The 14,223-nt window shown below is 42.1% G+C and overlaps 1 protein-coding gene across 2 annotated transcripts in view; it reads right to left on the bottom strand.

The window, feature by feature from the left end:
* UGGT1 (UDP-glucose glycoprotein glucosyltransferase 1) overlaps positions 1–11,857 on the bottom strand; it is a gene marked incomplete at its 5' end in the record, with an annotated part of 158,791 nt that extends 146,934 nt beyond the window's left edge. Inside the window, 2 exons of one of the 2 annotated variants that reach the window (XM_082251306.1) lie at positions 6,454–6,527; positions 11,733–11,857. In XM_082251306.1, the coding sequence (XP_082107432.1) occupies positions 6,454–6,527; positions 11,733–11,857 (199 nt within the window). The remainder of the gene's footprint in view (positions 1–6,453; positions 6,528–11,732) is intronic. The other variant, XM_082251307.1, reaches the window with a different exon arrangement.
* Between the last annotated feature and the right edge of the window lie 2,366 nt (positions 11,858–14,223).

Below are 14,223 nucleotides of genomic sequence, written 5' to 3'. Positions count from 1 at the left end.
CGGACGGCTTATGTAAACAAGCCGTCTGTCATTCTTCCCTGTGTAAAAATGAAGATCAGACGGTTCTACTATGTAGGACCGTTGATCTTTGTTTTTACACCAATAGCCATGTCCCTTTACAGTTAGAAACACGCCCCTAGGACACACTTAACCCCTCCCTCTCCAATACAGTTAACCCCTTCCCTGCCAGTGTAATTTTTGCAGTAACAGTGCATATGTATAGCACTGATTACTGTAGTAATGTCACTGGTAACCCCAAAAGTGTCAAAAATGTCAGTCAAGGGTCCGATCTGTCCGCCGCAATGTCGCAGTACCGCAAAAAAAAAAATCGCAGATCGCCGCCATTACGCGTTAAAAAAAAACACCAAAAATGACAAAAATCTTTCCCTTTGTTAGTAAACGCAATAACTTTTGCGCAAACCAATCAAAATACGCTTTTTGCAATTTTTTTTTACCAAACATATGTAGCATAAAACAAATTGGCCGAAAATGTTAAAAAATTTTGATTTTTAAATTTTTTTGGGGGAATTTCATATAAAAAAAAATTTGAAAAATATTGTTATTTTTGCAAAATTGACACTCTTTTTTTGTTTATAACGCATGATCAAAAAATCGCACAGGTGATCAAATACCACCAAAAGAAAGCTCTGTTTGTGGGGAAAAAAGGACGTCAAATTCATTTAGGTACAGTGCCGCACGACCGCGCAATTGTCCGTTAAAGTTACGCAGTAAAAAAAAAAAAAAAAAAAAATCGCAAAAAAAACCATGGTCTTTTAGCAGCCAAATCCTCCGGGGCTTAAGTGGTTAAGAATTACATGCAAAATAATGGTACCGTTGGCCCTGTGTTTTTAAACACAGCTGGTGTAAATATTTGAATTTGACCTCATATTTGCCTTCTGTAATCCCCTGTGGAACAGAATGCAGACTAGGAACAGCAGAGGCAGTACTAGGAGCCATTTGGGTATGATGCAGTGCCCATTTGCTAAACAAGAAGATGCTAACAGGACAGAGCAATGTGGGCACAGGAGTAAATGCTGCTACTCCTTCGTTGTTCAATCACAAGCAGGAGGCAGCAAGTTGACTTAACTGGGGTAGAGAAAAGCCAAATCACCAAGCTAACTGTACTGTCTGGCAGAGCTGAGCAAATCTCAAGAATGGATACACAGAAATACAAATCCTTTTGGCAGTAACCTGCTCTGTGAGTTTGTATTTGCCAGTTTGCCTGAAGTTCTACTTTAAACAAAAAGATTTTAGAAGCTTTCCTTCCTGTGCTACAAACGTCAGTCATTGTGCAATGATGGTTACAGACACAGAATGAATGCTACGGACATTGAATGGTCCTAAAACAAGGTGGTGACACTGAACAGAATATTTTAAGTGCCTGCTTCAGGCGATTAGTGAATATAAATGCACCAACCCTCAGCTTTAAAAGAAACATGATGACTTTTGAAATAGTTGTAAACCCTTACATATACCCAGTGAACTGTCTATCCTCAATAGATACACAGAAATTAAATAAATCCTTCTACATAAGTTGCACCTGTTTATCTGCAATCTTGTCTTCTCTACATCTGTTCAAAGTGCTACATTTATACATTTTTCTGAGAGTTCAAAAAAAAAAAGTGGGCGGAGAGCTGATGTTACACTCTGCAGAGTTCAGTGAGGAGAGATCTGAGAGGTGATTGGAGGGAAGAGACACACCTCCATTCACACAGCACACAGGAACAGAGCTGAGGCTGTCAATCTGCTGGAGATCCCTCCCCTGTCACCGTTTTTCTCTTGGTGTCCTAATTGAGACAAGCACAAATAATAGAAGGATGTGTTTGTTCATATTTCATGTCTGAGGTTTACTTCCACTTTAAGAAAAAGACACCCATGAGCCCGTGGAGTCCAACACTGTCTTCCTAAGAGCCGAGTCTTCACTGGGCTTCAGCTCTCCAGTGCCACCATCCTGGATATGGGAGCCAGCTGGCTAGCTATGACTTCTTGAAGTCTTACAGGTGTCTCCCTATTGCTCATGCCTGAGCCACAGCAGTGCTGCGAGACTGGTCCCGCAGCCGTCCCAGGAGGTTGGGTCAAACTGATGTAATTTTGTCTAGCAGTGAGTGTATTGTGGAAATGGGAACAGGTACCCGTCACAAAAAGGTACCTTCTCCCTGAATAAAAAAAAAAACAAGTTAGAGGTGGCGGAGGGGAGAGGGAGTTGAGCAATACTTTCATTTTTAAGTGAAGGTCCGCTTCAAGAATCGGGTGCAAAATTGTTAACTGGTTATATTCAGAGATCTTCTTTTACAAAGGATTCTTCTTTAAATATTTGACATTTCAGGAGTTCATAAACTGACACATAAATGCAGTCAAATGAATAAATATATATATATATATACACACACACACACACACACACACACACATTTATTTGAGGGAGCCAATCCCCAGAACTCATCAAAGCATGCGAGGAATGTGTCCCAGCCAATGTATATGTAATGCTAATGGAATGTATTGGAAGACCCAGGGCCAGAATCCCAGGACACTGATATAAAACTGTCTGACTAAACTGTGATTTTGTGTAACACGAAACTGAAGTTAAGAAAACACAACTCCTTCTGCAGTATGGTACATTCCTCCTGGAGGAGCTGCTGATGTGTTAAACAGCTGGAAGTATGAACGAAGTTCCTTGCAGAGAAGCGTTTGACACTATGATCTCTATCTGCACTGCAAAAAGACCTCAAAATAAATTTGCTGCAATAGTAAAAAAGAAAAAGATGTCTACACCAGGTCTGGACTAATTCCAATAGTCAGGAGTCAAGGCTGACAACTAATTTTATTATGGTCATAAAAGAAAGCATATGGGCACTAATTCTTAGGTAAGCAGTAAAATGACTTAAGTAACAACTATTAGAGAAAGCTGATAATGAAAAACGCCTGTTTACTAAGCTACACTGCTGAAGCTCAAATTACACACACAGCTGAAATAGAAAGGAATGCCTCTCTCTCCCTCCTTTCCCCCTGTCCTGCTCTGTACAGATTTTGAATTTGAGAAAAATAGACAAAGTTAGAAACTATTGTTGCGTTTTCCCATTTGGAACATGTTACACCATATGGAACATGCTCCAGCACATATTCCCCTCACTACACTGATCCCCCTGCGACAGCGAACGGTGGCTTCTATCTCCACCCCCCCCCCCCCCCATGCTGTCACATTTTAAAATCGGCATGGCTGTGTTACCTGCTTCATTCATTCACTGAAATCTGTGAATGAGAAAGCTACAAGTCCTGTCTGCCACTGCGGCACAGGGCTTGTAGCCCCTTCAATCAACTGCGGGGGGGGGGGGGGGCTTGTGGTAGTGAACAAGCACGCTGTTGGTCATGTGAAACGTGTCTACCATTTCCATTCTGTTGTACCTTGTATCCAGATTTGTACACTGTGGCAGAGAACTTGTAGCTCTCAAAGAATTGCGAGGGTGCTGATGAGTGCCCTCGCAGTTCATTCACAAGGCCTGCAGCTTTAAAACAAATAGTCTGTACCAAGGTATGGGCAGAAATTTGTAGTACTAGTATGCAGGAGCCTGACATTACACCTATGATCTACTGTTTGTGGGTGCGATGCTTTGGAGGCTCCTTGGGGAAAAAAAATAAATAAATTATTTTTTTTTCTGCAAAAACATGGGCATTTATAATTATTACGATTATTAGTTAAAGCGGAGTTCCACCCAAAAGTGGAACTTCCTCTTTAGGTATTCTAACCCCCTGACATGCCACATTTGGCATGTCATTTTTTTTGGAGGGGAGCGGGTACCCAGTTTTGACAGGTACCCGCTCCCACTTCCGCTCGGAGCGCCACGGCGCCCTGAACGGAAGTTCTCCTCTCCCCCTCCCTCCCTGCAATCTTCTGGGACATGTCAGAGGTCCCAGAAGATTGCCGGCCAATCGAGACGCGCAGCGCGACTCGCGCATGCGCAGTGGGTACCCGGCTGTGAAGCCGCAAACTGTCACAGCCGGGTGCCCACAGCAGTGATGCCGGCGCAGAGGGAGAGGATCGAGGCTTCGGGCGGCCGCATCGCTGGACAGGTGAGTGAAATGGCTGGAACTCCGCTTTAAGCAACACAACTAGGTCTCCTCCCTGTCCCCAGCCTGGGACTAGCTAATAAAGGAGGAGCAACAGACTGATGAGGTTATCTATTTAACTTCCCTTATGAACATGTTTCTTTTCAGAAGAGGAGAAAGCAGGACATCCCTCTCCCAGTCTGAGTGCCACTGTACAAGAGATTACATGAAGCTAAATCAAGTCAATTTCAGGAATGTATAAAGTCCATATGCAGCGCTGAAAGAAAAAGCATCTAATAGTCCATGAGCAGAACAGGAGGATGTGATCCCATCACCAGCATCAGTGTAGGTAGACAGCACACTCCACCGCAGTGCCCAAAATATCTCCTTACCAGAGCCAAAGGTGAACATGGATATGTAAGTATAGAAATGGGGTCAACAGCAGTGTTCAGGTAAACCGCCATCGCCTCCTCAACAGACACTTCCACTTGGCAGATAATAACCAGCTCCACTCCTCCTTACATATACCAATGCTATGCTGCAAAGGTTGCCTTGAATCTCAGATGTGGGGATGACATCACTGAACGTTCTGGGGGATTTGTCAAGATAATGTCACAATTACGCTGTTTGATTGTTGGGAATGGATACTCCAAATGGCAGTAGTGTTTCACACGTCTTGAGGACTTCAATATTGATTTAACACAAGATATTGCCCTTTAGATACCAGAGGATTCGTTCAATCACTAGCCACAAAAATCTGCTTAGCTTCTCACCATTTACTTTTGAAGAATATAATCTACAGCAGCAGTTTCTTCTGGCTGGACCATTTGTCAACTTGTCTTAAAGTGTATCTTGGCTGTGGTTGATGCTGGTGTGCAGGCTGGGTCCTGGCTATGGCAGGATAGTTCACAGAGCTTTATTCTAAGTCTTGCAGCTGAGAAATGCTTGGATGAAGCTGTTACTATCTGCCGCTATTCAGAAACGATGTGCACGTCTTTGCTTAACCTGCTGTTTGAATGCTTGTCGGGTCTCTGCTGGCATGCTCACGCGTGCACTTGAACAGCCACCAGGGGGCCGCAAAGGTTTTTTGGGCACTGCGGTGGAGTGTGCTGTCCTCCTACACTGATGCTGGTGATGGGATCTCATCCTCCTGTTCTGATCATGGACTATTAGATGTTTTTTCTTTCAGCGCTGCATTTGGACTTTATTTAAATTAGTTTTATGTAATCAACAGAATTTATGCTGGCGGCTCTTTTGTTTTCTATTGCCTTTATTTTTAACGCAGATATTTCCTAGTGTTTTACTAAATTCAGGAATTTGCAATAGTTGCGACTAAAATATATTTAATGATTTTTAAATAAATGAATAACTGCATTAATTGCGTTTTATTATATCTGCCTGGAGTTCAGCTTTGAAAAAACCTAGAATGTTCTAAACAAAAATGTGTAGTGGGTGTACCTCATATTAAAAAAAAAATTAAGAAAAAATAAAATATAAAAATCAGTTTCAAACTTTTAAACTAAAAAAAAATAAATAAAAAAATCGACCCAATATAACATAATACAGTTTCCACTTGAGTACCTGCTGGCTCTTTTACTACACTGGCACTCTGCCCATTTCTGGTATATACTCTGCACTTTTCTTGAATATTACAATGATCAAAATATGTACAGGTATAGCCTCTTTTACTGCTACTCTAGAGGCAATCCAATTAAAAACACAGCTTTATATTGGCTTCACTGCAAACATTGATGGGTAGGTCCATTGCAAAACACTGGAGATTTAAGCCATTATTCCGGTTTGTACTTAACATAGAACTTTGTAGGTAAGGTGTCCTGACACTTCAATGACTGCATACTTGTTCCAGGTCAGTGATTCACTAAGTATTGAAGCAAGGATGGAGATAGCCGCCCAAAGCTTGAGCATTCAAAAAGAAGTAAGCAATGACACCTACCATATTTATATCATGGCATATTCTACTGAGGTTTAGCAAGACTCATTTAATTGACCTACTTTTTCAAAGGAAATCTATCTTTTTTTTATACAATTGTTAGAATTTGTATATATTGCTAATTATAACAATAACAATTATAAAACAACAGGTTTTACTGACTATATATATATATATATATATATATATATATATATATATATATAGATATGCACACACAAGCAGTTTTAAGATTTATGCTGTTACATAGAGAAGAAAGCCAATAGGGACATCCTGAGTTTATTGTATTTTTTATTCTCCTTCCTGGGCAGACCCAAGCCTACCAAACCCCCACAGAGGAGTGAATGCAGAGTGGAGGTGGATATAAACTGACATCATGGCATCTGATCCATTTCTTCTATAAAGCCTAAGAGATGTTTTTTAACTCCATTTAGCTAAGCCTTGCAAAGACAATGTACCTTGATCTTCTATTTGCTGGTTTTCATCCACAAAGTTCCAGAACTTATCCCGTCCTTCATCCGCAAGAAATTCACTGCAAGAGTAAATTAGAAGAAAATGTTTAAGAATCTGCTGGTACTAATAACAATCAGAATAATTATTTTGAAAATACCTAAAGTGGAACTTTAGTCAGAAAATTAAGTCATGCTAGATCACTTCAGGCTGGCCCCTTTTGCAGGTATAGCTATGGAAAACATAAAAAATAGGCACCTATACAGTTTAAAATCCAGTAATACAATGTCTCACTCTGCTCTGCACATGCTCTCTATTATTTGGCACGTTACAAAAATCAGAGCCACTAGAAGGCAATCTGCTGTCAGCCTAAAGATTTACTGCTGTTCAGGGGCTCACAGCCTCCAGCAAAAAGAAACAGGCACAATGCTGGAGGCAATTTACAGCACACACTAATTTTGGTAGCATAATTATTAATGTATGTTCCTTGCTAAATAACATTATTTTTTATCAAGTTGTTATGGGTAAAGTTGCTCTTTAAAGTGGTGGTTAAACTTGCTACTAATAAAATCGTTTTTAAATAGGATAAATTAAGCTTTTATTGATAGCGTGCTTTGTTTCTTTTAAAGAACTTGCCTTTCAGTTTCTCCAGCTTCTAAAGTGCAGGTCACGCAATCACTGTTGCTTACACATCGATGCACGGACCTGCCGATAGGCATGTACGTCAATATTGGAAATTACTTTGCCGCAGAGCTTCTGCGTTTTCATGACAATGGAACGCAAGCCGCCCCACCGACACAACGTCACTTCCCCCTGAAGGAACATGTGCTGTCAATCAAACCAGGAGGGGGGGGGGGGGGGCTGGCTATGTAATGACTACTGAAGATACAGGTGCGCTGTCCTCTTGCATAGCACGCTTGTATCTTCAGCAAGATGACAGCAACACGTGAACGGACCATGCTAGCATGGATCGGCTACCATGCGAGCGTGGTCAGTTTACTTGTAGGAGGAGCAGCGCAGGCAGGATCCACCAGGTAAATTAGAACTTTTGGCAGGCAGAAATATAACATTACCATGACAGATCACACTGAACTAAAACAAAAGAGCCAGTGCAATTTTTTCATTTTTTTTAAGGCCCAATTTATTAAGCAGCAATTTGGCCTTACTATTGAGAATAATTTATATTCCCATCGTACACCTTCCTGGATATAGGCACATCAGTTGTGGGTACTGCAGCAATCACCACCTGGACACTGGAACAATCACAGATACATACATATTTGCCAGCACAAGGACCTTGCACAGCAGTTCAAGGAAACTTTTTCTTGCAAAAGGATCACATTAAGATAGGTGCAACATTTTGGAGTCGCGCAGGACCCCTTCGTCAGGCATGTGATCACATTGCAATAAAAAGTTTCCTCGGACTGCTGTGCAAGATCCTTGGTGTGCTGGCGAATATGTATGTATCCGTGGTCTTACTATTGTTCTCAAAAAACAATTTTCCACCATGGTTAACACAAATGCACTTTAAGATCACAAAGTGAGTATAGCTGCATTCATTTTAGAAAATGAGAAAAAATGAGTTTCGGGGAAAGTGAGCCCTGCCTGACAGTTCAGGTGCCCGAGCTCCCCTTCTAACATGAAATGTTATCTGCAGTGTTATGCAAAGAACACTCTGAAGAAGGCCACCAGCTCCACACTATGCTCTGCATTTTATAAATGAAACACAAAATGTAGGCGTAGCGTGGATTGTTTACTGAAGTGTCTAATAGAGAACAGAAAAACACCATGCCCCCCAACATTTTAGGGGTTAAATGTTAATTAAAGACGAGTTCCACTCGTTTTTAAGTTTATTAAAAGTCAGCAGCTCCAAAAAGTGTAGCTGCTGACTTTTAATAAACACGCACTCACCTGTCCCACGATCCAGCGATATGGCTGCCCGAAGCCTCTCTCCTCTCTGGCGCTGGTATCACAAGTGTGGGCATCCGGCTGTGACAGCTTGCAGATTCACAGCGGGGTGGACGCTACACCTTCTCAGTGGCCGGGCAATCTTCTGGGACATGCAACGTGTCCCAAAACACTGTAGGGAGGGAGGGAGAGAGGAGAACTTCCGCTTGAATCCCCTAGGCGGCCCGAATGGAAGTGGGAGCTGGGAACCTGTCAAAACTAGGTACCCACAATCCCCCCCCCCCCACCAAAAAAAAAAAAAAATGACATGCCATATGTAGCATGTAAGGGGGTGAGAAGTGCTTTAAGTGGAAGTTCCACTTTTGGGTGGAACTCCGCTTTAAGTTTAGAGGTAGAGGAGTAAGCTGTAACACTTACCTGGTCCTTTGCTCTGGCCAACTTCTGCCACTCACCTCTTCTCCCTGACGCTCCAGGTTGTGGGCAGGCCCTCACTGTCCTCATGTACAATGCACTACTGATGGTCCTGCATTGGACATGAAGACGTCAGAGAGCATCTGCTGGCGGAACGCCAAAGAGAAGATGCTTCGGCAGACCAGAAGTGCTGGTGGCGGGAGCCTGCGAGTGTGAGCAATAAGTTACGTTTTAGAGCTTCTTCCTCTACCCCTTTAAACATTACAGTGCACAAGTTACAAAAATCCCAGAGTTCAGCTTTAAACATTTTAAAGCCTAACGGGGAAAAGAAGAAGAATGAGCTTATTATTTTATTAGAAGCAGCCTCAAAAGAGCATGTATACGGTTTCCATCTTTTGCTTCTGTGTTTGTGCTTTCCCTAATTGAAGTGTACATTGAGCATCTGTGAAGCTTCCCATGTGGCTGCAGTTTCTGACTCTTCCAGTGGAAAGTACTCTAAGCAAATCAGTAAAATACATGAATACATATTTATACTCTGTGCAGACAGAACTTTAGAGGACAGCAAAGTGATTGTAAGATTCGCATTACTCCTACACAGAAAAAGACAAACGGGCAGAGGACCTTATCCTTGCAGTAAAGGACTGCCAGATCAGGAACCAGGAGACAGGTAAACACATGAGAGGGGAAATGGCACTGCAGCCAAGTTCATTGCTTTATTTGATTTAATTATCCAAACAAAGAACCCTTCACTCCTGAGCCTGCAGCAATGGCAAGAAATGCTCCTCTACTCCACACATCTCTAACCTGTGTCAGCTGGTGAGCCGCCTGTGAAATGATCAATTTGCAAGGAAAACTATTTTTTAAATTATTGTTAATATTTAATTCTATCAATTTAATGCCAAACTCTAGTCAGATTAAAAAAGACAAGTGTGCATTCATTCAAAAAAAGCCATTAAAGCTGAACTCCAGAAAAAAAAATCCTCCCTTGCAGAGGGGCTCTCCCCAGATTGCAAGGTTTAAAGCGATTGTAAAGGTAATTTTTTTTTTTTTTTAATAACAAACATGTCAAAACTTACCTGCTCTGTGAAATGGAATTGCACAGAGCATCCACAAACGTCCTCTTTTCGGGTCCCCCTTGGGAAGCCCCTTCTCGCACCTGAACCCCGCTACTGCGTCCACTGACAAAGACAGCGGGACTCGGCCCCTCGCTCCCTCATCACTTGCTTTGATTGACAGCACCAATGGCTCCCAGTGCCCCATTAAAGCCAGTGAGACCCAGAAGTGAAGGGAGAGAAGAGCGGCAGACGTGCACAGCCCTGGATCGAATGAGGGTCAGCAAAGTAAAAGGAGGGGGGGGGGGTGAGGGAAGATGCTGATACCTAAACATTTTTTACCTAAATGTAGGGAATGTGCTAAAGTAGGAAATGTTTAGACTTTACAACCACTTTAAATGCTTCTTTATACCCAGAGAAGTAGTAAAAAGAACTTTTATTTACCTAATCCCTCACCCAGCAGTCCCCTCTTATCCATGGCATTCCGGCTTGAGCTTGAGCCCTCAGTATGCCAAATTACAATGAAGGGCTATTGGCCCTGCACTGTACTTGATGATGTGAGAGTGTCTAGGATTGCCTGGGCACCTTAGAGAAGAGTCTGCAGGGGCACAACATGGAAGGAGCCAGAAGAAAAGTGGAGACAGTCTTAAAGTGAAAGAAAACCTAACTCCAGGTCAGATAGAGCCCATCTCATTCCCTGACTTGGGAAGTTCAGCATCATCTGGCCCTTTCTTACCCAGCCTTTCCCTTTCATTTATGGATTTCCATCTTTTCCAACATAGAGGCTCAGCATCGCATATGGGCGTGCATGCAAATGCAGCCTACCAATCTTACAGAGTGACATCCACTGATCAATGCATTTTGATGTGTGCATAAGTCCACAAGGGCCAGGCCACTGCTTGCATCAAGGCTGACGACTCTTGAGAGGAGTACTGATGCAAATACCGAGTGCTGTGATTTTTTTCAGGAAGCTATGTACAGCACTCTGCTAGCCCCTCCCACCAGTCATGATCTGCCTGCATTGCATAAAGACGGACAGAGACCCAGTGATGTTGCTGTTGATGAGCACTGATGGGCACTGAGAAGTGGCACTGATGGGCACTGAGAGGCGGCACTGACGGGCTGCACTGATGGACACTGACGGGTGGCACTGATGAGCACTGATGGGCAGCACCATCAGTGCCCATCAGTGCCTAGATGAGCAGGCACTGATGAACACTGACTGGCAGCACTGTGGGCACTGATTTTGGACACTGATTGTGGGCAGTAATTGGCAGTTTATTTACATTTTGTGTAATCAGGGCCCTGATGATCAGTGCCCCATTTACTTTTACTTGTCTCCCCTATGAGGAGGAGCTGCTGATTGGCTCTCCTCGCCTCACACACTGACAGTGTGAGGTGAGGAGAGCCGAATAACGGCACTTCCTCATTTACATGTGACCGGCTGTGATTGGACACAGCCGATTACATGGGTAGAGTCATGCCATTGACTCTTTACCGAGATCGGGGTTGCGCCGTGTCCTAACAACACGGCGCGGTCACGATCGAGAGAGTCATATGACGGTGTCCCAGAACAATAGATACACCGCTCCGCCGTCATTTGACGGCGGGCGGGTAGCAAGTGGTTAAAGCTGCACTTCTGTTTGTCAAACAGCAAAATATTTGTTTATGAAACTTGTTTTTTCTTTCTAAGAGGTTATATATCACAACCGCTAAATTTGTGTCTGGAGTGCATGTTTAAGGCTCCGTTCACATCTAGGCGTTTTTGGGCGATTTTCTGCTCTAAGCCTCAGCTCTAAAAATGCCCAATAATACAAATCCCATTAATTTCAAAGACCCCTGTCCACATCTGAGCGTTCTGTCACCTTAAGCAAAACGAAATTGAAATTTGACATCAAAATGAACACTAGTCTTACCTGGCCTCCAGCAGTAGGGATGTAGAAGGCCATTTGGTGGTGAGTGACAGGGTGACGGCCTTGGAATCTGCACTCACTGAAGACAGGCAAAAGCCCAAACCCAGAAGAAACCTAAGTGAATCCATCAGTGTCTGCAGAAAAACAGAAGCATTCATCAGAATTAGAAGTAGTTTGATCAAATTAAGTGTAAAAAGGTTTTATCATATAATGTAAAAAACTTTACACCTTTGTAAAAGCTCCCCACAGTCTTTATTCATTACCTATAACACTTGTACACAAGCAATCACTAGAATCATGCAGTATACACGCTGCTCTCCTACGGGCAAAGACAGCATGGCATAGAGCAGAATACAGGCTCTGCACTATTTCAACCGTCTAATCTCTCCCTCCCAATCATTCCTTAAACACCATAATTCCCTCATAAAAAATAATTACTGTCAAATTAGAATGAAAAATAATATTATGCCCTTTTTCTTCAGTGGTGGTTTACATAGGGGTCTACTGCTGGCCATATACTATACGAAAAATCGGTCAAAATTCGGCCATTTGGACAGTTTGTTCATTTTTCAGTCAGTTAATGGGCACAAATCAGTTGCGACATCTTTAAGCAAAAAAAAAAACAAAAAAAAAAAACAAAGGACAAGTTTGGAATTTTTCTGCTGAATGAACAATAAATTAAAAGGTTATTGTGTTTCTAGTCCAAACTGTTTGCACTAGGTATATGTAAAAAAACAAACAAAAAAACTGATTCATTTATGTCCATTGAATGATTTATCGGTCATTACATGATGGCACTATAGTTTGTTCTCACGCCCAAGTGTTCGTTTTTCGAAAAGAAGTTTGAACGATTTTCGTATAGTGTATGGCCAGCATTGGCTATAGGGTCTGTACTGCCCTGGAGAATTAGCCAGTCAGTCTGTTGACTTTTTGTGTCAGTTGGCTTCAGACACACTATTAGGAACAGAAATCCAGCGCTTCATCCTGTAACTGTTCAGACTGGAGCTTGGAAACAAACATTACTTCCAGTGCTACATTGTAAGGAAGTAACATTTCCATTTTTTTTGCAGCAGATAAGCATAACAACTACAAACTGAAATTAGAAGATCATTTTATATAGAAACAATAAAAGCAGCCATAGATGGTGCACTTTTCTTTCCTGCAATCACAAGTTGGGAAAAGCAGGGAAAGCTGTCCTTGCCGGATTTGATTTTTGTCATAGTTGTCGTCATTTGACGAAAATGTGCTATACTTTGCGTCTCGTTTTCGTCAGTTGAAAAATGCCGGTGACGAAAACGTTTTTGTTGACGAAATTAACACTGCTGTAAACTCCATTGGCTGTAATGTCATTGCACATATTACCTGAATATATTACCAACATTAAATATTAGGGAAAAATATAAGAAAAGCCTTTTTCTTAATTGTTTAGTTTTCAGCAGCTTAGTAGATGCTCCCTACTTATGAGTATGCGGTGGTGCAATACATCTTTAGACTTTAATGTGCTATCATTACATGCTCTGGATGGAATTGTGTTGCCGATATAGAAATGGCCAGCAGAGGAGTGTTAATTTTGATGATGTCAATTTTTTATTTAGTTTTAGTTAAAGTCTTATGACTAAAATGCCATTTTAGTTTTAGTCGTATTTTAGTCATCTGAATTGTTTTAGTTTTAGTCATATTTTAGTCGACTAAAATTGTGTTAATTTAGTCGACGAAAATGTTTTAGTCGGTTTTAGTCGACGAAATTAACACTGCCGCAAGGTCCTCCATGGTGATGACACCACCTACCTAGCTTTGATATCTTTGGCCCTCTTTATTGGCCAGCTCAGGATGACAAAACCCCAGCACATGCACAGAGGAGTTCATATGTGTGCCCAGGATCTATGCCTCTTCCCTCTCTGTTCATGCTGCAGTGAACTGTCCATCCAAATGGAAGACCCCCATTCGTAAACACTATGGCCCTGTTTATGGGAGACCGCACACTCCCTTCCCCTTAAACTTGAGGGCTGGAAAGATCACTATATTCTCTATTTTGTATACTTTTAGTCCACAAATAGCACACATGAACCATTTGCATTTAACGTCTGTTCTAGAAGTGGTCATTTTTGTTTCTTACCAAGGGTCTCCGTGCGTAGGTGCGCACTTCTAGAGTTTGTAAGCTTTTATATTGGATAATAAGATCAGGTTGCACACTAGGCTTATCTTCAAGGCAAGGCTAAGCTCTATTCCTTCCACCACTAAGGATTTCATCACTGAATGATGAAGTAGGTGCAGATAGTGTTCTGGTCATAATTAGAACCGAGGACCCCCCCAGAGCTGGAAGGCAGATATGCCAACCATTGAGTCACTGTGCTGCCCAGTCAAATAGATGGATTGCCATACTACCTATGTTTCCAGAATTACATGTTGTGGGGGGCATGTAAACATGTGCCACATCCAGTATTGGGAGATAAATAGAAGACCAGAAAAAATTGTGCATCAAGTGGACGTTTAA

Source organism: Pelophylax lessonae, assembly GCF_965119305.1.
Source record: "Pelophylax lessonae genome assembly, chromosome: 3".
NCBI classification, from domain to species: domain Eukaryota; kingdom Metazoa; phylum Chordata; class Amphibia; order Anura; family Ranidae; genus Pelophylax; species Pelophylax lessonae.
This window is presented reverse-complemented; position numbering and strand designations above follow the sequence as displayed.